The sequence below is a fragment of the Ambystoma mexicanum genome, chromosome 2p, assembly GCF_040938575.1.
Source record: "Ambystoma mexicanum isolate Mex_15411 chromosome 2p, UKY_AmexF1_1, whole genome shotgun sequence".
Lineage (NCBI taxonomy): Eukaryota > Metazoa > Chordata > Amphibia > Caudata > Ambystomatidae > Ambystoma > Ambystoma mexicanum.
Window position 1 is genome coordinate 38,641,339 of NC_090923.1, and position 21,834 is coordinate 38,663,172.

The window sequence follows — 21,834 nt, forward strand, 5'->3', positions numbered from 1 at the left end:
GGGATGGGTGCCAATCAGAGAGCCTTCAAACTTCCCACAATATATAATATGCGAACATGATTGAATATCTGTGCACTTTGAGTCTGAATCTTCAGTAATTGAGCTACCCATTTCTGGCATTGTTCATTTTAAAAAGCAAATGCATTTAGATTCCATCTGTCTGAGTTTTAATTTGAGGTTGTCTCCCCGTATACCCAGTGATCTTTTTTATTTTCTATTTGGTGGCATTCTTGCCAATGCAAAGCCAAAGGTACTTTTGGGTCTTGACTTCCTAGATTGGCAATGTGTTGCCTGATACGAATACGAAGCTGCCTCATGGTGCTTCCTATATACAGCTTGTTGCATATACATATGACATCATATACAGCGACTGTGGTTTTTGTAATTCATTAAGTCCTTGACGGGAATTTTTGAATCACCTTTATATTGATATTTGCCACCGTCTTTGTTACCATACTTGCACATGCTGCAAGATCCATGTTTGCAGAAACCTCTTGTTGTTTTTAACCAGTCAGAACCAGTTTCTGCTCTGCTAGTATCTAAAAATGATGGACAGTGTTTGTTTCTCATTGTAGGAGCTCTGGTAAATGCAAATTGTGATCTATTATAAATTTATGGTAGTATCTTTGTCCATTTGCAGCAGGTGCCAATGCTTCGACAAGATTTTATGTAATTCATGGGAATCTTTTGCGTACTGTTACTACATTGATCCGATCGTTCTTGGTTCTAGCTTTGGGTGTACAGACTTTCGGTGCACAGACTATCCTGTCTAGTCTATTGATCTTTTTGATTTTTGTACCCTCTTTTGAAACCTCTCTGACAGGAGTTCATATTTTTTCTCATACTTTTCTTTTCGGCTGCAATTTCAGTGTGCCCGATAGAATTCTCCTGTGGGAATGTTAGTTACTATAGATCTTCAATGGCAACTGGTACCATATAATGTGGAATTAACTTCTGTACTTTTACGGTATGTGGGTGTTTCAATTTGCTTGTTTCTAATAAAGATGTGTATGTCCAGAAAGTTGTCTGTGTCCTGTGAAAGACAAGCCAAATTAATGATCTGTTCAAATATTGCATGTATTCTACAAAGGTATCTTGTGTTCCATTCCATACAATCGCAATGTCATCTATGTATCGTTTCCACATAACCATGTTCTTAACAAATTCGTTATTGTGTAATGCATGTTTGTCTTCGTACTGGGCCATAAACATATTGGCCAAAGAGGGTGCACATTTTGCCCCCATTGCAATCCCCTTGGTCTGGAGATAGTAGGTGCCATTGAACAGAAATACATTATTGTTGAGTGTGAATCGCAAGAACTCAGTACATGTTGCATGTATGATGCTGATTGATCTCAACATATATTCGATTGCCGTATTTGCTAGCCCATGTTTTATGGAGGTGTAAAGTGCATTGCACGCGAGTATTATCTCTAATATTGGAAGGTATGCAGAAAACATTATCCCTAATTGCATTGTCTGTGTATTTGGATAGGCCTTTGTGGCCCCACCAATGCCGCTCTTAATAGGCCGGACTTCGGTAATGTCTCAAGACTTGTGGAATATTGTCAAAAAATAGATTGTGGACACGATTGGATTCCTAGCATTATTATTTTTCAAAACCCTTGCAATGCTTTTTTCTTAGCCCCAAAGCATGGGCTAGCTACCAAGCCTGCCACGCTCTTTGCTTCAAGCTTATAAACTCCAAATAGACACAGAGAATAATTTTCTGTCCCTTATGAGTGCTATAACGGGATGAATGAATACTGTTTTTGGTGGTAGCTACTTACAAGTCAGTGACCACCGGCCCCTGCCTACAAGAAGAGGCAGCCAGACTCCTTGGTTCTCAGTACACATTCACTACAGAGCTACTCCAGAGCCCTAACTAAGCCCTCGATACCACTGCCCCCGAAACCACAGTTTGACAAATGTTCTTTTTTTTTCTTTTTTTTTCTTTTTTTGAGTATTTAATCAAAAATTTGATTTTTACAACATTGTTTCTTTTCTTTCTTTTGTCCGAATTTGGACATCTTAATCATTTGATTCTGTAGGTTAGAATTTCTGGTCGCTTTACAAGGAGAGTCTTAGTTTTCATTTCGTGTCGCAGTGAGTTTTTCTGTTAAAGCGTCAAGGATTTTGTATGTCGCTAGTTGCCACGATGTGCGGTCAGCACTTATCATCCTTTTCCACCATGTATCTTCATCAGTTACTGTGGAGTGTTGGCAGATATATTTCATAAAGGGGCGGTGAATGTTGGTCAGGTTTGGGCAGGACAGTATAAGGTGGCTAATGGTCTCTTTCTCGTTGCCACAGAATCTGCAGGTGCTAGTCAGCGATTGCTTCCTTATGTGGCGGATTTCGTTGGTGTCCACAAGATTCAGTCTTGCTCTGATTATAAGATTGCGTGCCGCTCGGCTGGGGAATCTTTTGGTGTAGTTCTGTAAATCGTCACGTTTTTTCCATAGCAGTGGTAAGTGAGAGACAAGTTTGTATTCTGAGGCTGCATCTAAAGTGCGAATCCAGTCCATGTCTTTAGTTTTTTTTATTTTTCTTGTAGGATTGTTAATCGGATCTTCTTCTGTACATTCGATGATTTTCAGTAGGGCTTGGTTTTCGTTTTTCCATTGACTTAGCATGATGCAGCTTCCCTCTAGAATTTCTTTGGACACCAGGCCGTGGAGAAAGGAACCGTTTGGTAGAATGCATTTCCTATATAGCATCAGAGTGTTGCAGTCTACAGTGCCTTGAAGAGAAAGCAGACTGAGTTCTCGCCGGATCAGTGTGATTGGCGTTGAGTCCTGAAGGGCAAGGGTCGTCTTCCAAAAATAGGCTTCCAATTTGGGCCAAAGAGTCTTGGGTAAGCACGGCAACGCTTCTGATCCATATGTAACCATGGGGACCACTTTTTGCTTGTAGAAGTTCAGTAGCGGGATGGTGGAGAATTTACCAAATTTTCTGTCTATTGCTTTGCCTTTTGTTGCCAGGCTTCGGATCTTATCGAACAGGGATTCTTGCAGAGACGTTTCTTTTGCTGAATTGTCCAGAGTTACGCCAAGATATTTGAGGCTGTTTACTCTTTCAATTTTCGTTTTTTCCAGGAACCAGTTGTATTTGTCCTGCGCTCTGGTTTTGCGCTCCATCATCATGATTTTGGTTTTGTCGGTGTTGATTTCCAAATTGTTCTTGTTACAAAATAGTTGTAGATTGGTGAGTTGGCGCTGGAGGCCTATGGGCGTTAAATCTAGCAAAATAAGGTAATCCGCGTAGAGCAGTCTACTGATGGGTGTTTGTGCTATTTGTGCTGGGAAGGAGCTGATTGAGGTTTCGGAATGTTGATAATCTCCCATGTAAGCGATAAAGAGGGCCGGGGCCAAAGGGCAGCCCTGTTTGACTCCCCTATGCGTGTTGATCTGAGTGGATAAGTTGCCTTGTTCATTTAGTTGTACTTTAATGTTGGTATCCGTGTGGAGTGCCTTAATCGGATTTAGAATGTCTCTTGGGCAGCCCCAGAAAGATTGCGATCGACTCTATCAAAGGCTTTGGAGAAGTCTATGAAGGCTGAGTACACATTTGGGTGGCCGTCTTTTATTTTGCTTTTCAAGATGGTTAGGAGGAAGATGTTGATCGTGGTTCCCAGTGTTTTTTTGAATCCGGCTTGGAAGTTGTCTTTGCACCAAGCTTCTGTGGAAAGAAGCTTGGAATTTCCAAAGATTGGAATTTTTTTTAGGAGAAGGGACCCGAAAACTTTCCCTATAGGGTCTAGTAGCGCGATAGGGCGGTAGTTTGTAGGGTCTTGCTTGTCGCCTTTCTTATAAATCGGGACCACTATTGCGGACAGCCATGTAGGAGGTATCGATTGTGCAGCCACGCATCGTGTGAACACGGATCTTATGAATTTGGCCCATTCGATTGGATGTGTTTTCAGGTCAAAGTTGGTGATACCGTCGGGTCCCGGAGCTCTGGATTTATTCAATTTTTTAATGATGTTACAAATGTCATCTAAATCGTCCAGCTTTGTCCAGGTGTTAGTTTGGTTTAGGCGATTCAGTTCAGTCGAAAATGGTTTCGGACACTCGTATTTGGATAGTGTGTTTGGCAGCTCGAAGAGTGATCTAAAGTGGGTGGCCCAAGTTGCTTCATCGATTGAATTGGTAATTTCTGGTCTGGTAAACGAAGATGTTTTATTGAGTAGAGACCAGAATTCTTTCGCGTTATTGGTGCAGATGGCTTTTAGCATGGTTTCGGCATCTTGTTGATGTAATGTCCATCTGTGTCTTCTCACCCAAGATTTATATTCTCTCGTTAGTTCTTTGATGGTTAGTTCTCTTTTGGACGGGGGAAGTGTTGCTGCTGATCTTTTTGCTTTCCTGTAGGCACGGCGTCTGAGAACCAAGAGTTTGTCGTATGTATGGATGGGTGTTTGAGTGGTTTTGCTTAGGTTGGTTCGCTGTGTCATGTAAGAGATAAGCAGGGGAGCATAATCCATGGTTTCGTGTTGGTGTATCGTTAGTTTTTGAGTAACGATTTGTCAAGTCTCTTATGCTTGTGAGACGCAGTCTATTTTTTTTATTGTTTTGTTCAAGTCCATTCTATCTCGGGTGATGAGTGGTGGTTTCCATGTGGTTACCAGGTTGTTGTGGTCACTGGATGACGCTAGCTGGACATCGAAAGAAGTTGCTATAGCATGGGTTCAGCTACAAAAGTATAGTCAATGGTGGATGCCGAGTTGTTGTTTGTCCATGTTGGATGACGGGTGTTGCTTTTATACACTGTATCCAAATTGTGAAGGTGTCTAGAGTTCATCAGTTTGGTCCAAGCTTCGCCTCGTCGTTCACTCTGTGTGTTGGCTTTAGTGGAAGTTTGCTTGCATTGGGCGTTTAGGTCGCCACATATTATAATGTGGTATGTGTTGTAGGTGGTGCGTACCTCGTCCAGTGGATTCAATTAAGGCCAAAATGTTTTTTTTCATCAATTGCCGCGGGATTCCAGTAGACGTTTAGTATTGCCACCGGGATCGTCTGGTGGAGTGCTTCTGCATTAGGAGGGAGTTCCCATGTTAGCAGTAGTGCCTGCAGTGAATAGTTTGAGACGATAATGTCTGTTATTGCCAGGCCACTGTTGATTCGGCATGCAGTTATGATGCCTGAGGATGGTCGGCCAAGTGATCGTTTTGACGCTGGTGCCAAACGAATGTCAAAGCCGGCGAGTAATGGGAGTGTTGGTCAACCAGGTTTCCTGGAGGCACCACAGATCTGCTGATCCTAGGTTGACGGCGCTAGGTGAGGTGTTTGAATCCTCTGGTGTTCCATGATTGTAGTTTCAAGTCGCGGGGGAGTCTTTCTTGAGTAGTTGTTGATTCTTGTAGGCTGGTTCTGTCCATGAGTTGCTATTTCGATCGATGCATTGCCAGTGCTTTTGGGAGCCAAGCCCAGAAGCTAGATGAAGTCGAATTTTTGGTTTTTGATGTAGAGGGCAAGTTTTGTGGTAAGTGGATGGTTTTGGTAAGATTCTTGTGTTGGTCGTGTCGTTCCTTTCGGAAGGCTATTTTCGCTTTTTGGTTGTCTTTAGTAGCAGCGTCTGATATGGATGGAGTTCGGGCAGTTTGAGGTGGAGGTTGAGACTGAGTTGATGGTAGCTTATCTGAATTTTGTTGAGCGGTCGTAGTGGTGTTTCGGTATGAAGGTCTCTGTTCATGTGCGCTACCATTTATGTTATGTTTGGGTCTTGGATCATAGGCGTTTTCGCTGTTACGTGATTTCTTTGCTGAGGGTATTGTGTGTTTGGAGTTTGGGTTCTCGTAGTTGCTTTGTTGTTAGAGATGATATCCCAAACTGCGGAAGTCCCTTTCTCGGTCTAGCAATTTGTTTTTGATTCTTCTCGAGATGATGTGAAGGTAGCATGTAGCTCTTCCGTGATAGTGACTTGGTTCACCAATTCTTAGATCGTCTGACGTTATTTGGGACAATTTTGGAAGAAGATGTATCAGCGTCAGGACTCCTCTTCTGTTTAGTGTGACTTCGTCTCTGTTGTATTTCGTTTGTTCAACTTTCAGAATCCACTTCTCCGTCTGACGTTCGGAGTGGTTGGAATTATATTGTGTGTTTGTTTTGGAGTTTTGTTGTTGAGTCGAATAGACAGTATTTTGTTTTTGACTATTGCTTCGTTCTCGATTTCTTCACGATGATTTGGGCGAATGTTTTCGAGCAGAGCAGACGATCGGTCGGGTTCGTTTAGATTTTTTGGCTGGGTATCTTTTTCAGCACGTTTTTTTTTTCTTTTTTTAGATCGACCTTCGTGCTGACGAATCTTAGATGCGTATTCGTTTTGTTTGAATCTGTTCTTTGTTTGATTTCTGCCGACCGTTGTATCTTTTGTCGACATTCTTCTAGGGTTAGGAAGGTCAGTGGGCTTTCTTGTTCTTCATGATTGTTGCTGATCCTGGGAGTATTATTTTCCTTGTTCGGTTTGGAAGGGTTGATATTTTCTTCTTGTTGGTGAGGTGTACTGCTCGTATCAAGTGTTGGATCTAGGTGTTCTGAAAGATTCATTAGGTCTGAGTTTTGTAGGAAGTCGTCCGTTGTTGTCGGTGAGCCCCTAATAAGTTGAGTAGTAAGAGAAGGTTGAGAGCTCAGTGAGTTGTTCGATTGTTGGGATGGATGCGTTTTTTTGGGAAGACTGCTGCCTCCTGGGTGGTGTGCCGGGGTTGGATCTTTGATTTGTGATTTTTTTTTTAAATTTTTTTTTTATTTTTTTTTTTTTACTGGAAGAGGTGTTTTGTTTGTAGCGTCTGAGGCTGTAGGGTTATTTGCGTTTTTGGATATGGTTGCGTCAAAGATTGAATAGGGTTGCTCCATTTGGTCTTTGGCCGCTTTGCTTCTGTTTTCTTCCTCGTAGATTACTAGGACGATGTTGGTGATAGATCCGTTTGTGGAAGTGGGGGGATGTTGTAGCGTTTTTTTGGAGATCGGATTTGTTAATTTAGCTGCAATATTTTTGTGTAAGTTTTCAGCTGTGAGATCAATAGGTAAGGCAGGTGTTTTAAGTTGAATTGCTGTTGTATCTTGTGTTGATCGTTTTTCTAGGAGATTCAGAGTCGATTCTATTGTCTGTAGGCGTGCGTTGATTTCTGCTAGGTTTGTCCAGGGAGTATTCTTTGTCTTTTTGAGCTGTGACGTCGAGGAAGGTGAGTTTTGTGTGGATCATGGCTTGAAGTACTGTATGGTCTTTTAGTGTTTCATTTAGCGATTCATAGAGTTTGGTGAATAGAATAAGGGCAATTGATAATGCCGACATATATGATAGTAGGTCCGGTTTCTTTGAGGGTATTTCATTTGTCAAAGCAGACGATTTTCTACCTGGTCCATGTGTGGGAGTGGATAGCATATAGAAGCTTGTCCTGTCCGGGTGAGGGTCATACTCTCGATGTGATTTCCTTTTGTCTCTGGGTTCCTGAGGTGGTCGGTTTGTGTGGCCTTTTTTTATTTTTTATTTTTTTTTAGTTCGTTTTGGTCTTCTGGTTCTTGATGACTTGAGTCCTTTTGTTCAATTGGTAACGAGGATAGGGGGGTAGGTATATCCTGTAAGACTGGGAAGAGTAGTGTTGACATTGGAGGAGATGGAGGGATAGTTGTTTGCTTCTTGTTTACGGCGGCAGCTGGGACGATCTCAGAGTCTGTATCCGCTTGAAGTTCATTTGGTATTGGGCTTGAAGGAATGATCACTGGAGAAGATGAAGAGGCTGAAGTTTGTGGTTTGAGCGGGGTTTGACCAAAGGTGAAATTGTCAGGAATCACTATGGTGATTGTTTTGTCTGGCGTAGAATCGCCTTCTGGATTGACAGGTTAATATCTTTTTGTCCTGTGTGGAGTGACTTTGCTTTTGGAGGAATTGGTGTATCCTTTTCGCTTCCTTCAATTTTTCTGTGCTTGCTGAGAGGTTGTAGGTCGCGCACTGCATCCAGTAATTCAGCATCTGTGAGCTCATAACGCGTGTCTGTGTGATTTCTCCCATTTTTTTTTTTTTTTTTATAAAGAACTTTGTCAATGTTGACAATGGCGAGTTTTGATCTTGTGTTTAGGATTTTAGTTTTTACTTATTCCGCTTTCGTTTTTGATGATTTTTTTGTGTTGTATTGTTTTCACGAGTAGATATGGCTTTGTATTGCCGGTTTCCTTTTCTTTTCTTCGTCGTTTGCGCTTGGCACAGATGTTTTTTTTGGGTTGGTTGGGCTTGTTTTGTTTTTCTCAGTAGGCTGAGTCTCGGGGGGGGGGGGGGGGGTGTGGGTCAAGATCGTCATAGGTCTCACAGAGCTCCTGCTCTGATGACGTGGCTGTCGGGGCGTGCAGTCGGCGGCTTGCAGCCACAGCGGGGCCAGGTCCAGCTGCCTCCGTCTTCATCACGGCGTGCTCCGGCTCCCGCCTTCAGCATGGACGAGTGCAAGAATCTAATACGGGGCCGCGGGAGCATCGTCGGCCGCAGAGTCAGCGGCGGCCAGGGAAACATCAGAGCTCCCCTGCGAGTCGGGTGGGTCTCCAGACTCTCCGCCGCCCGCACGGACCAGCACACGGATCCGGACCCACCAGAGGTCCTCCTCTCGACTGCAGACACAGCACCCCCTCAGGGGCAAGCCGGTAAGCGAGCGAGGGGAGGCATTGTGGGAGGGATCGTGTTTGGTGAGCTTGAAGCGATGTCAGAATTTGAATGTTGACCTTGGATAATAGATGTCTCACGCTCCTCTGGTGGTTTCAAGATAGGCTCAGTTGAAAGTTGGGGATCATTCGGCGTCGGCCACAGACTTTTGGTTAGAGTCCTTGTGGGTAATTTGAATACTTTTTTTCCCACTTTGTTTCCTGCAATTTTGGAAAGTTTGGTGGTTGGTGCTGAAGTATTTGAGTTTTGCAGGTCTTCTAGAGGGAGCTTTTCGAAGGGTGGACAGGGTCGCAGAGTTTTTAAGCACCCGTTATCTTCTTCTAGAGGAGTGTTTGGGGGGGGCAGTCAGACCAGTCATGCCAGCCATGACTGCAGGACTGCCACTCTCCGCCACTCCGCGTCCGCTCCGCGGTAGGTCTGAGTCTTTATGGTGAGCAGGGTAGGTTTGACTCCTCCTTCAGGTAAGGGTGGCCAGGGAAAACAGATCAACAGAAAGTAGACTGCAGGACTGCCACTCTCCGCCAGTTTGACTAATCGGTATGGGTAAAAATGATTCACCTGCGGCACTACTGCCTCCTAGAGGGTAGCTGAGGACAGTGCATAATAGTCCATAAAGACATTTCAGAAGGGACAGTCGAACACATAAAAATGACACTCGACCCTCCTGAAAAGTACTCGACTATATTAGTGATCGAGTGGATTTCATGAGCCTTGTAGATCTCCAATTGAATCCAAACAAAGCATGTGTGAAATGATTTTCCCACCCTGCGCGATAAGAGCATATACAAGAACTTATATCAGTCAGTCCTAGGATGTTAAAATGGATTCTCATCTATGCTCGCATACAATGCAAGAAGAGATTAAGGCACGGGTAGGCATTTTTCCAGCTTCCATATATTGGTGAGTGGGAACAAGCTCCCCAAATTGAAAAGAGTCTATTTGTAATTGTCTGTCTTTAGATACCCTGACGCATCTGATTGGTTTGCTAATGGTCTAGTTACAGTATTGCATTTTTGTGAGCTGCTGCTTGAAGCTGGTACTCGAATTGTGTTGGATATTCTGTTTGTGTGCTGGGGTCCTAGAAGATGTCCTTCAGGAACTGCACTGGCACGCACTCGCATGAAATCTTCAGTCATGTACAAGTTTCATTGAGCCTATTGTTAGCTTGCAAGTAGGGAGTGCTGGTTTACCTTTTTGTTATGGGCACTGTCCTGAAAGAGCCTGCCTTCTACATGTAATGCTTAATGGGGGCCCTTCTGTATTCGTCCTGAAAAGTCCTAAAAGTACTGCCGGGATGTTATTTGTGTTCCTCGGTTACCTAATGCATTTTACCATCTACAGCCAGATCACTGTTTGTGTTTTTTTTTTTATTTAACTATTCAATACATTTGAATGTAGTTCTCTTCTTTTTAATTTGTAGCTGATCATTCCCGAAGCCCAGGCTTGCAGCGGAACAAGGCAGACATCCCTCCCATAGACCCAGGTGTGCTAACTGACCTTGAAAGGCTCACCCAAGATGTTGCCCACAAGGTGGATCAGATGATGAAGAGCTTAAATTGTACCATACAGAATGTAAGTCACTATACGATGATGCTTTATAAACATACTGGACCACTGTATTTTTAAAATGTTACTTTGATTTATACTTTCAGTGTGCCACTGTTTTGGAACATAGTCTGCCAGCCGGTATATACAGTATGATACAGTATGATATGATCTTGCATTTACAACGTGCCTATACACAAGTGTTTCAAGGCGCGACGAGGCAAGGGAGGGGGAACAGAGGGAAGACAGTGAACGATCTTACTAGGCAAGGTTTGAGATCGCGCAAGTGCAGCGTGAAGGGGAAAGAATGGGGGGAGAGGGAAGGGAGAGGGGACAGTGCATTGCATGGGATCAACAATACAAATAAATAGAATATATAACAGCAAAAAGTGCAGCCATTCAGTGCTGGTAGGGGACTGAAGGGATACCGAAAACAGTCGGGAGTTGCCAGGGAGGCAGTGCAGGTGTGCAATTGGAGGGGGAGGGGATCTGGGCCCGAGATCAGAGGGTGGCCAGAAAACCAGTGCAGTTTCAGTTTCAGCCAGGAGTTCAGCAGGGCAGAGGAGGAGAGAAAACAGAAGCAAAGAGGAAGCTTTTGAGGTGATTTCGGAACCAGAGGTAGTTTTCCTCAAGTTTCAGGGAGGCTATTCCAGACGGAGGCCCCAGCCAGAGATCTGCCACCAACTTGTTGCTTGGAGAAGCAACTGACCCTGAGGGAGTTGGGAGGCGGCTGAACGAAGAGCTTGAGAAGGAAGATGTTTTGGAAGGGAGAGTTGAAGGTATTGAAGCCTCAGGCTCCAGAAGGCCTTGTGGACAATGCAGAGGGTTTTGAACTTAATACTTGCAGCCACTGTGAGGCAGTGCAGAGATTTCAGTCCTGGAGAGATACGATCCCTGGGTTTGAGGCCAACGACAAGTCTCGCAGTCCTGTTCTGGATGAGTTGGAGAGAGCGGAGAGTAGACGCAGGTAGATTTAGATAGAGGCTGTTAGAGTAGTCCAGCCTAGAGAGAACCAGAGCTCTGGAGACAGTAAGCTTCTGGGGGAAGGAGAGGAAAGGAAGAATACCTCTGAGGAGGTGCAGCTGGTAGTGTGACTACTTTTTAAAAAAAATTTTAATTTTAAAATGATATAGTTTATACATTAACTTTTCATTTAAATTGCATAAGACATTTTACATTATTTACAGATTAGAACATTCTGATGCATCTTTAAGAAAAGAAACGAGGAACAAGAGACACAAGAGTTACTTTAGGCAACTTGTGTAAGCTCCAAGATATTGTCAAGGAATTGTACAACTGTGTATATCCGCTTGGTTGTTTTTGCCTTGAAGGAGATTTAGCCATCTTGAATCACCTTGTTCTTGTTGGTCTGAGATCTTGAATAGGTCTCCAAAGAGGATTCTCTTGTCCGCTAGTGCAGGGCATATCATGATTAGACTCTGGGAGACTCTGTTATTTCTTTATTCTTACAGAAGCGGCAAACATTTTCCTCCTTTGGTATATTTCGAATTTGGGATAATCGTTGTCTGGTAGGAAGGATTTTTAGTCGTAGTTTCATGAAGATTGTTCGAAGGACTGGGTCCGGAAAAAGTTCCAAATAATGTGGAAGTTCAATCAGAGCTCGTGTGTCAATTGGGCATTGTAAGGTCATTGAGTATGCTTCCTTTTCTGCTATTCTTCTGGACCAATCATTGCACTGAAGTTTGATCTTTGCACGCTGTGGCCGGTTTATCAACATTTTCGGCGTAATTTCTTTTATCATTTTGGTTGAACAGCTCCTTCTTCCATGCTTTCAAGCTGGTATTATGCATTGCTTGTGGCGTTATTTTAAGGATTTGCATTGCTGGGAATGTATCTTCGTTTATGACCTTACGAAGGAGATCAAACTGCTTCCAGCGTACTATTGAGGCTAGTGATTGTAGGGCTACCTCAAAACGCATTCTGGGCATAGGGTAGTTCCTTGGGAGCTGTAAGATTTTACGCCAGAATGATGCCTCTAGCTTTTGCCAGTTTATTCTAGTAGCAATGATCATGGCGTCTCTACCATAAGTGATGATCGGAATTACCTTTTGGCGGTAGAACGCTATGATCTGTTTTGCAGAGAATTTCCCATAGCGTCTATGCAGCATCACGCCTTGACGTGCCAGCAGCTGGATTTTTCCTTCAAGACTGGTCACCCAGGCTGTTTCTTCCTTTTGTTGGTTTAATAAAACGCAAAGATATTTGAACGAGGTAACCATATTCAGCACTTTTTTATCCAGGGCAAAATTTGGTCTGTTTTGGCAAGACGACTTATGATAATTTGTTAATGCCATGATTTTGTTTTTTTTAATATTTGGAGTTCGTTATTGGTCATGTATGATTCTGTCATACGTAGATTCTCCTGTAGTCCAGATGGTGTTTTGTCTGGGAGTACGATGTCGTCAGCATACATAAAGTATGGAATCGCAATTGAATTTATCTTTGGTGGATTGAGATTTGCAGTGTCCATGCTTGTGGAGTAATCAGCAGTATACAGATTATACAGGGTCGCTGCTAAGGGGCATCCCTGTTTTAGGCCATTCCAGGTTCTTATCGCCTCCGTCGTTTTACCTTCTTTTGTTAGCCTGATCGAAACTGTCGTGTTGGAATATAATAGTTTGATCGGTTCGCTGATTTCAAGTGGGCAATTCCATTTGGCAAGTTGTTTTACAGGATGGACCTGTTTATGACATCGAAGGCCACGTGTAAGGCTATGAACGCTGCATAACCGGGCACGTTGTTTCTTATGGCGTCATGTTTTAACAAGTTTAGAGTTAGACGGTTTACATTAGTTCCTACGTTCGAGGTGAAGCCGGTTTGTCGACTATCCAAACGGTTAGAAGCTTTCACCCATATGGTCAAGTTTCGTAGCAGATAGGAGGCGAACAATTTTCGCAAAGGATCTAGCAGGGCAATAGGTCTGAAGTTGGCCGGGTTATCTCTGTCGCCCTGTTTAGAAATTGGAATCAGTACCGCTTTGGTCCAAGTAGTTGGTAATAACTTGACTGTATTTATTAAGGTTAGTATGAGATCGATTAGGTTCGTCCATGTCTCCGGATCACGCTTCAGGGCAACATTAGATAACCCATCCGGTCCGGGTGCTCTGGAGGAATTTAGTTTGCCAATAATTTCTGCAAATATGTGCTTCTCCCAGGAGATGGTCCATTGATTTGAGATGTCGCTATCTCCATATTTTCGTCGCTATTCCGCGATTTGTAGAAATTAGAAAAATATGAGATCCAATTCTTTTGGGTGACATTAGATACCATCTCTTGTTGCTGCTGGTGATTATTATTTAGCAGATTCCATAGAGATCTCAAGTTCTTATTTCTGAGTGTTTGTAGCATGGCTTCAGCATCCTTTTGCTGCAGGGCCATCACGTTTGATTTGTTCCAGTTTCTGTATGCTTGCTTTGCTTTCCGGATGTTTTCCAGGTTTCCCGAGTTTGGATCTTTTCTCCATTTACGCAGGTTTTGGCGGAACAATTTTCTTTTTTTTTAACTATTTCTTGGTTGTAGTAATGTTGGTGGATCAGTTTCTCTGTAGCAGGCTTGTTTTTTTGGAAAGGGAGAAGGACCCAATCATAATTTATTTTCTAGTCATCTGGCAGTGGTGTTTGTTGGAATACCTGCGGGCTGGTGGCCAACAGATCTTTGCTGATTCTTAATCTGGTGTTACCTCCAACAATTTCTGTCAGAGGAGGAGGAGGACAGCGGGCGGGCTCTTCCACTCCCGTAACTGCTATCGAGAGGATCGATTGATCACTCTAATTAGTAGATATTATTTGAAATTCCACGAATATGTTGGTTATGGCTGGTGATAAATATATGTAGTCGATAATGGTGGTAGCGTTTCGACCAATCCAAGTTGGGATCAGCAGATTCTGGGCATCATGGGGTTGATTTTATTAGCTGTAGATTTCTCATCGAGATCTCTTTAGTCCAGCGGAGGGCTCTGGTTGAAAGGTTGTCGGATTGCTTAAGGAGTCCATTGGTGTCATACAAATGAATATTTAGGTCTCCACGAAGTTTATATCTGGGAATTTGCCACTGATTCTGTCCATTGTTATAAATACGCCATCCAAGAAGCAATTGTCATTCATTGCAACTGGATTCCAATACACGTTGATGACTGCGATCATTCTGATTGACTTCAATTGTGATTCAGGTAGGCATTCCGGGGTCATCTCATTCATAATTTTGATGATCGTCAATTGTGTCCATGGATTTATGTTTTCTGTTGCCACAAAGTTCCATTGTGGCGATATCCTCACCAGCATCAATAGCCCTACAGCCGCTCCGCCCCTGGAGCTTTTCGGCCCTTGGTTGAGGTTAGTGATATATCCATCACAAGCTGGGGTCTTAGTTATCCACGTCTCTTGAAGGCATATAATCTGGCAGGATTCTAGTAGTGAGTCTGGAGAGTCGAAGAGATGGGAAGATCCTCTCGTATTCCACGAGCAGAGTTTCCATCTGTCTCTCTTTGTTTCGATTGATGGTTATAAGCGAGGTTCTGGAGGTGTCAAAGGTTGTGATGGATCTTCATCATAATCTCTCCAAAAAGGTTGTTTATTTTGCAGTTTTCTGTTAATATCACACTGGTTGGTTGATGTAGGCGTGTGATTTCTTCCAGAATATAAGTTGGTGCTCATATGTCGTGCTGGTCTATCATCTCGCGATTTAGTATCGTTGTCAGGATAGTTCACTTGTTCATATGAGCGTGTAGCGTCATCAACATCACTTGTTTCATCCACAGTTGGCGTAAGTGCAAATCCTAATGAGAGCAGTGGCGTGGCCATGTCTAATATTCGGGTCATGATCTCCGGGGTGTAAAGTTCAATCTGGACCTTGTCTAAGTAATATTCATCTTCAAAACTCACTATCTTTATATCATGTGAGTTAATTAATGTAAGTTGTGGGATTGCATGAAGCAATCTTAGTACATTAGTCCTGTTGAGTATGATGGATGTACTTGATTCATTAATACAAGAATACATTTCTGCTTTTTCTTCCACGGATCTATAAATTGTGGTAGAATGCAAGTATCGGTCTTGTGAGGATTCCTTGTGTCTTTTCTCTAGATGTCTGGAGAGTCAATTGCTGAGGCTGATGTAGACGCCTCGGTCTCAATAGTTTTGTCAGTCAGATAACTTGTTTCATTTGAATAGTTTGACGGGTCCTCTGATATGTTTGTGAGGTCTCCTGTTTGGTGGAGAGAAGCATCTGAGATTGTTTCACAGGACAGATTCGATTCATTTAGTGAAATCTGTGAGGTCAATTGCATATTCATCTATTATTACGAGTATCAATTAATTGATTTTTGGTACTGTTCATTGGATTCTTGGTGAGCTGAGTACGTGCTGAGGTTGAGGAGATCTTCTATATCAGCTTCCGGGATGTTGGAGGGTCCTTGTCTCGGGCATGTCATGTGGTCACCCTTTGGGTCTAATCTCATTACTCCATTTTTTTTTTTCTCCAAATTTCTAGGAGTGCAGTTGTTCTGTTTCTTAAGCCTAGGGCCTCCAGGAATATTCCTTAAGAAGGCTCGGGAGCCTGTTTGTTTATTCCTCTTTGTTCGTTTGGTTTGAGGTTTTGGAGTCTGTTTCACCTGTTGAATCTCCTTGAAAGTTTTCTTATTTGAAAATATCTGAAAAGTATCTGGAGGTTTCGGTACTCTTAAAGTATCTGGTGTGTTCGTGTTGGCAGACTGGGGGCCAGCAGCTGACTAGAGGTTGATAAACATGGTGGCTTCTGCGTGATGTCTGGTAGAATAGCGCTGTTTGGAGGTGCCGTTTGGGGATCTTGAGGAGCCTTGGAGGTTGACACTGAATGAGCCTTCATCAGGGTCATCATTGTCAGATAGCATAACTTTTTCAGCTCGTTCAGCTGCAGCCATTTCAAGGAGTCTTTGCCATTGATGGGAGAGTTCCGCTTCTCTAAGCGTTTTTCTACATTGGTAATGAAGGCTTCTAGATGGATTTGCTTCGTGTGGATTAACGCTAAAAGCGTAGCTTGATCTTTAGTACTTTCGTTTATCGATTCGTACAGTTTACAGAACAGAATCATGGCTTGTGTGGTGACGTTTGTGAGCATATTTTGTAGATCGAGCATTGTAGTCGGGATCCTCTGAGGAGATTGGTCTTCGAGGGTGGGGGATAATGCTTTGATAGAAGCATATTGTTCTTCATAGTTAAGAGGGGTGTCACTCTTCTGTGTACCTGAACCGAAAGGGAACGAGGAGTCAATTTCATCGTATTCGTGATTTAGGTTCTTTATCGGTTCGTCTTTTGATTTCAAAGGTATTTTTGGCATCGGGTTCTCTACCATCGATTTGGTGGGCAGGGTTGGAGTTGACGTGGTTGGTAAGTCATTTAGCCGCTTTGCCACTGTATCTCCGAAAACTTCTTTCCTCTTTTCGATGTTAGTCAACAGTGATTCGAATTCAGTGATGCCTAGAGACAGGCAGGCTTCTTTTGCTCTAGATTGTTGAGGGTCTTGAGAGCTTTCAACTTTAGAAATGCTCTTAGCAGTATAGGATTTCAGCCATCTCAATTTGGCTTGCCTGGCTTTTTCTTTTTTTGACGAATCAGGTATTTCATGGTTAGGTATGTGCTCTCGAGGGAGAATAGTTGAAGGTGCTGTGATCGTCTTTGATAGGACGGCCAGATTTGTATTGATGGCTTGATCTGTTGTACCAATTCCTTGACTGGCCATATTCAGTGAGTCTGTTAGACTTTCTCCTCCTTTTTCCTAAATTACACGCACAGCTCAGTCCCTCCACTGAAGCTACGCGAACAACAGTAGCTGCGGAGCGACACAGATCGAACTCGAGCCAACATCAAGCGCCCCAGGGGCACTAAGCAGTCCCCCGTAGACGGTTCCGACGCAGATCCAAGGGCCCTAGGACTGGGAACACAACCGCGCCTCCTTACCTACACTTCTTTATCTAGGCTGCAGGCACAAGGGCTCCCCCCTGCTACTACCAGCGCAGAACCACCCATTTGAATGCACTTGGACGTGCGCCAAGCACATTCTTAACCAAAGAAGCTGTGACAGTGGATCCGCCCATATTCTACTATCAATCCCGCTGAGAACGGCGGTCTCACAGCCCAATTGTACACTGTGCCTCCAACCACGTGGAGCCAGTTTAAACCCAGGACACTTGTCCAGGGGTGACCAAGTCAAGGCCCAAGAAGAAGGCTCTAAGCCGAAACGTCACGGGACTAAATAAGTTGGAAGGCTTTACTTCCTCCAATCCCGTTCATAAGTTGATCTGTCTCCAGACGTAATTGTCTTGCACTTATTATTTACTTAAGACAAAAAACTTTGTTAATGATGGTTCAAGGTTTTTTCACTTGTTTATTATTATTTTTTTGTATTTGTCAAGTTGTTTGCCACAAATATGTTTGTTTTCTGTTCCTTTCTCAAATGCACTTCTAAAAATGAGAAAATGAATGTATTTTGACGAACGATGTACCTTAAAAAATACCTATACATCTTCTTGTAAAATCAATTGCATAGATGATGTTGTGCAGCTACTAGCACTAAGTAATTCTTTTTTCCTAAAAAGAAAATTAAAAAATGTGGCAATCCAAGGGCCTCTTTTGCTCATCTTTTTAGAATATCCTTTGACAGTTAGCTAAGTAACAAAGCTGATGTCAAATCCCATTTTTGCATGCTAAATAATCACCCTTTACCAAAATGTATAGGTAAAGAGATCTAAAAACAAGTGGCAGGACGCCTCCCTACTCGTTTCATTTCTCCTCCTTTTTAGGCAGGGATTTTCACACGGCAATCAGGTTTGCACCACGGGTACCGTAGTTAACAGAAGTTTAGTAGGGGCTTCCAGATTTGAAACAGTGGTGGCTGTAGTCTGTGTCCGGGCTCAGAGATTTGTTTGAGCTTGGACTGGCAGCGCTGCTATCCCGAGGAGGAGAAATCAGTAGCTGCCCTTCTACGATTTGTTGAGGAGTCAATTTCATCGTATTCGTGATTTAGGTTCTTACTTGCAGATTGTCTTTTGGCGATAGCGGGGTTTCTCTCAGAGATGGAGTACAGGAGATTACCTCTTGTTCCTGTGTGTTGGCTGGTGTCAAATTGGCACCGATAGTCTGGGTAGGTTCACCATGTATGTCTCTATTTGGTACTTGGTAAGTGAATGCGTGCATTGATCCCTTTGCATTTTCTTGTTTAAGACTTCTTTTACTGAAGGTTGTGATGAATCATTCATCATATTAGTCTGGTGTTTCTTATCACACTTTCCTCGTAGCCCGGAAAGCCCAGTTTCTCTGTTTGGGACTGATCTGATGGCATGGTGGAGCAGCAGTTTTCTATAATACCAGACACCAAGGACAGCATGGCAGCTCGAGGTAACAGGAGCGATACCAGGATCAAAGGGGCAAACCCCCGCAGTCTCCGGGTAGCTCTAGTCCTCAGATCTAATGATCAGACAAAAATGCGCAGAATATTTGCTAAGAGCAGGTAGGCATTGGAAAGCACTGGCGGCCCACGGTTTCAGGGGCAGGTATCGGGATCAAAGGAGCGAGCCCCCGCAGTCTCCTGATCATTCTAATCCTCAGGATTAATGGTCGACGATAAATGTCAAAATATAGGCAGTTCGAAAAGATCACCTACCGCAAGTTTCTCTGGTGGTGGCAGGCGCAGCAATGTGCAGGGTATCGTGAATGAGAGTGATGCTTCTGTTCCAGTTATCCCTCACAGTCGTAAGGTAAGGTCCAGCCGTGGGGTGATCAGCAGCAGGTATACCACCGGCCCAAGACCCCACAGGACCCAAAGACCAAAAGACTCAGCGTCTCGACTCTGCGGCCTGCTCCACGGTCGGTGTGTGTTTTTGAATCAAAAAACAAAGAAAGTGGACTGGAAGTCCTCGTTGCTTGTAGCTCGCCGCACACAGTATCCTGCATGTACTGCAAAACAAAAGGCTGAGCGTCTCGACTCACTTCAATGTCTGTGTGACTTCTTAGAGACATCAGAGATGGAAGGAGAGAATGGAGTCGAAGATGATCCCGAGGTTTTTAGCCTTGCAGGTGGGAGCAGGAAGATGGCAGAGAGGCCGGCCAGAGAGTGACAGTAAAGGAGGGAGCGGGCGTGCCGATGAAAATCTCAGTCTTACTGGCGTTAAGGCAGAGATCATTGGGGGCACACCACTCCTGGATAGCACACAGTTTGTGATGAGAGAAGGAGAAGAGGTGGATGAAGGTAGCCTGAAATTGAGGTGAGTGTCATCCGGATACCACTGAAAGTTGGGGCAGAGAGCAGCAATGCATGAGCAAGAAGTGCCAGGTATTGGTTGAAAAGCCAGGGAGAGAGATTGGACCCCTGGGGAACATCACAGGTAGAGACAGAGATAGAGGAGAGAAAGGACCCAAGTTGGACCTGGATGGTCGATCCACGAGGAAAGAAGTCAGCCAAGCCAGGGCCTGACCGGTGATACCCAGGTTATCATGGAGAAGGTTGAGCAAGATGGCATGGTTGACCGTATCAAAGGCAGAAGAGAGATCAAGTAAGTTGAGGATACAGGGGGTGTTGGAATCAAGGTTGGAGAGCAGGTCTTCACTGATGTTCCAAGAGAGCAGTTTCCGTGCTTCTGGCAGCTCTGAAGCCAGACTGATGGTCATGAAGACAACCGATAGATTCAGTGTGAAGATTAAGCTGGGAGATGGACTGCTTTTCCAGGAGTTTGCCCAGTTAAGGACTGATGGAGATTGGGCGATAGTTAGCCGGGAAGGACGTATCGGCAGAGGGTTTCTTAAGAAGAGGGTGCACAAGGGAGTGCTTCAGGGGAGAAGGGAAGACTCCAGTGGCGAAGGAATGGTCGCAGAAGTCGGCCAGGGCAGGAGCCAGGGAGTCAATGTGGTACTTGATGGTTTTGGAGGAACGGGGATGAACCTGTTTTGACGACTTTCATAGATCGGACTTGTCTACAAACCTCGTCTGGGGAGAACCGGGAAAAGCCAGAGAAAGGGGAGGGGGCGGGGGTAGGAGAGGTGGCCGAAGAAGGGCCAGAGGAAGAGCAGGGAGTAGATGGAAAGGACAGGATGTCCTGAGTTTTGGAGATGAAATGAGAAGCCAGAGCTGTGCAGAGGGTTTGGGAAGGGACGGGAGAGGTAGAGACTGCAGCAGGATTGGCCAGTTCCTTGAATATTTTAAAGTGTTCGGCCGAGTTGTTAGATGACGCAGGCTTGGATGTGAGCTCTCTTCTTTGTGCGGACAGAGCCGGTATTGCCTTTGGAGCAGGTGGCAGACCAGTTTGTCGGAGGATGTACCTGAAGCACACCATTTCTTCTCGGCCACCCTGCACTTGCATTTGAGGGTGTTGAGGTCTGCGTCGTACCAGGAGTTGCACTTGGCTTTGGTCGGGTCGTCCTGACAGAGGCAAGAACATTGAGAGTATCAGATATAGCAGAGTGGAGCATGGAAAGGCTGTCGGGGTGTGAGTCAGACAGAGGGGGAAGAGGGGATGAGAGTATCAGCGAAAGCCTCAACTGACGCACGCTTCATGGGTCGGATAACCGAGACGGTGGGTGGCAGTGTTGGAGTTGGCTTGACCTGAGGGGTAGAGAGGGTGAGCTGGTAGGAAAGAAGAAAGTGATCACTCCAGGAGAGAGGAGTGGTGAGAGGGATAGAAAGTGGAACGTCTGAAAAGATCAGAATATCCAGAGTGTGCCCTGCAGAGTGAGATGGGCCGGAGAGGAGGATAGAGTGAGAGTCGCAGAGGTCACGAAAGGGTCGGAGGAAGACCGGGAAGCATCCACGTGGATGTTAGTCTCCAAGATGGAGGAGTAGAGTGGTTGAGACAGGAGGGAAGAGGGGAGGTCCGCCCACTCGGAGAGGAAGGACGAGATCTGACCAGGTGGCTGATAGATGGGAATGGCTAGGAGAGGGAGAACCTGCAGACTAGGCATTCGAAAGAGGAGTAGGCCTGTGTAGGAATGACAGAGGCAGGGATCCACTCTGGGATGATCAGGGCTACACCCCCTCCGGATCATTTGGATCTGGGCATGGAGAGGATCTTGTAGCCGTCAGGGAGGAGTGTCGAAGCTCTTGACTGAGCTGGCTGTAAACCATGTCTCGGTGAGACCAAGGACATCAAGGTCAAGTTCCTCCAGGAGACTGCAGATGTCGGAGGAGTGTTTGACAGCGGAGCGAGAGTTGAGAGTGACAATATGGAGATGGTTGCCGTTCTTGAAAGACTTCCGGGGAGGGGTACAGATCAGAGGTACGCCATGCAGAGGTGTAGAAGAAGCCCGAGGGGCGGGGCAGGAGGGGGTTAGAGAAGAGTAAGGGAGAGAGAGCAAGGTAGCCAAGGAGGAGACAGTAGGGGGAGGCAAGGAAGCTGTGGGGGGGAGAGGGGAACAGCAGGAGAGGAAATTGATGAGGTGCGGGAAGCGTCTATCAAAGAGGAAAAGGTTGGCCTGAGGGCCTTGGACCAAGACGGTACCATTCAGATCTCAGTGGAAGGGGGGCCAGGAGGGCCTCCCACCAGGTACCGCCATTAATAGGAGAAGAAGAGAAGGGAGAAAACGGAAACCATATGAAGAGTCCATATGTTTGGCGAGGGAACGACAAAAAGGATGTCTGTGAGGGTTTCCCTGGAGAA

At 44.7% G+C, this 21,834-nt stretch overlaps 1 protein-coding gene across 2 annotated transcripts in view; it reads left to right on the plus strand.

Annotated features, from left to right (window-relative positions):
• The window catches only part of BORCS6 (BLOC-1 related complex subunit 6), a 205,284-nt gene that overhangs the window by 17,215 nt on the left and 166,235 nt on the right, over positions 1 to 21,834 (plus strand). For both annotated transcript variants that reach the window (XM_069643199.1, XM_069643200.1), the window contains exon 2: positions 10,070 to 10,221. In XM_069643199.1, the coding sequence (XP_069499300.1) occupies positions 10,070 to 10,221 (152 nt within the window). The remainder of the gene's footprint in view (positions 1 to 10,069; positions 10,222 to 21,834) is intronic.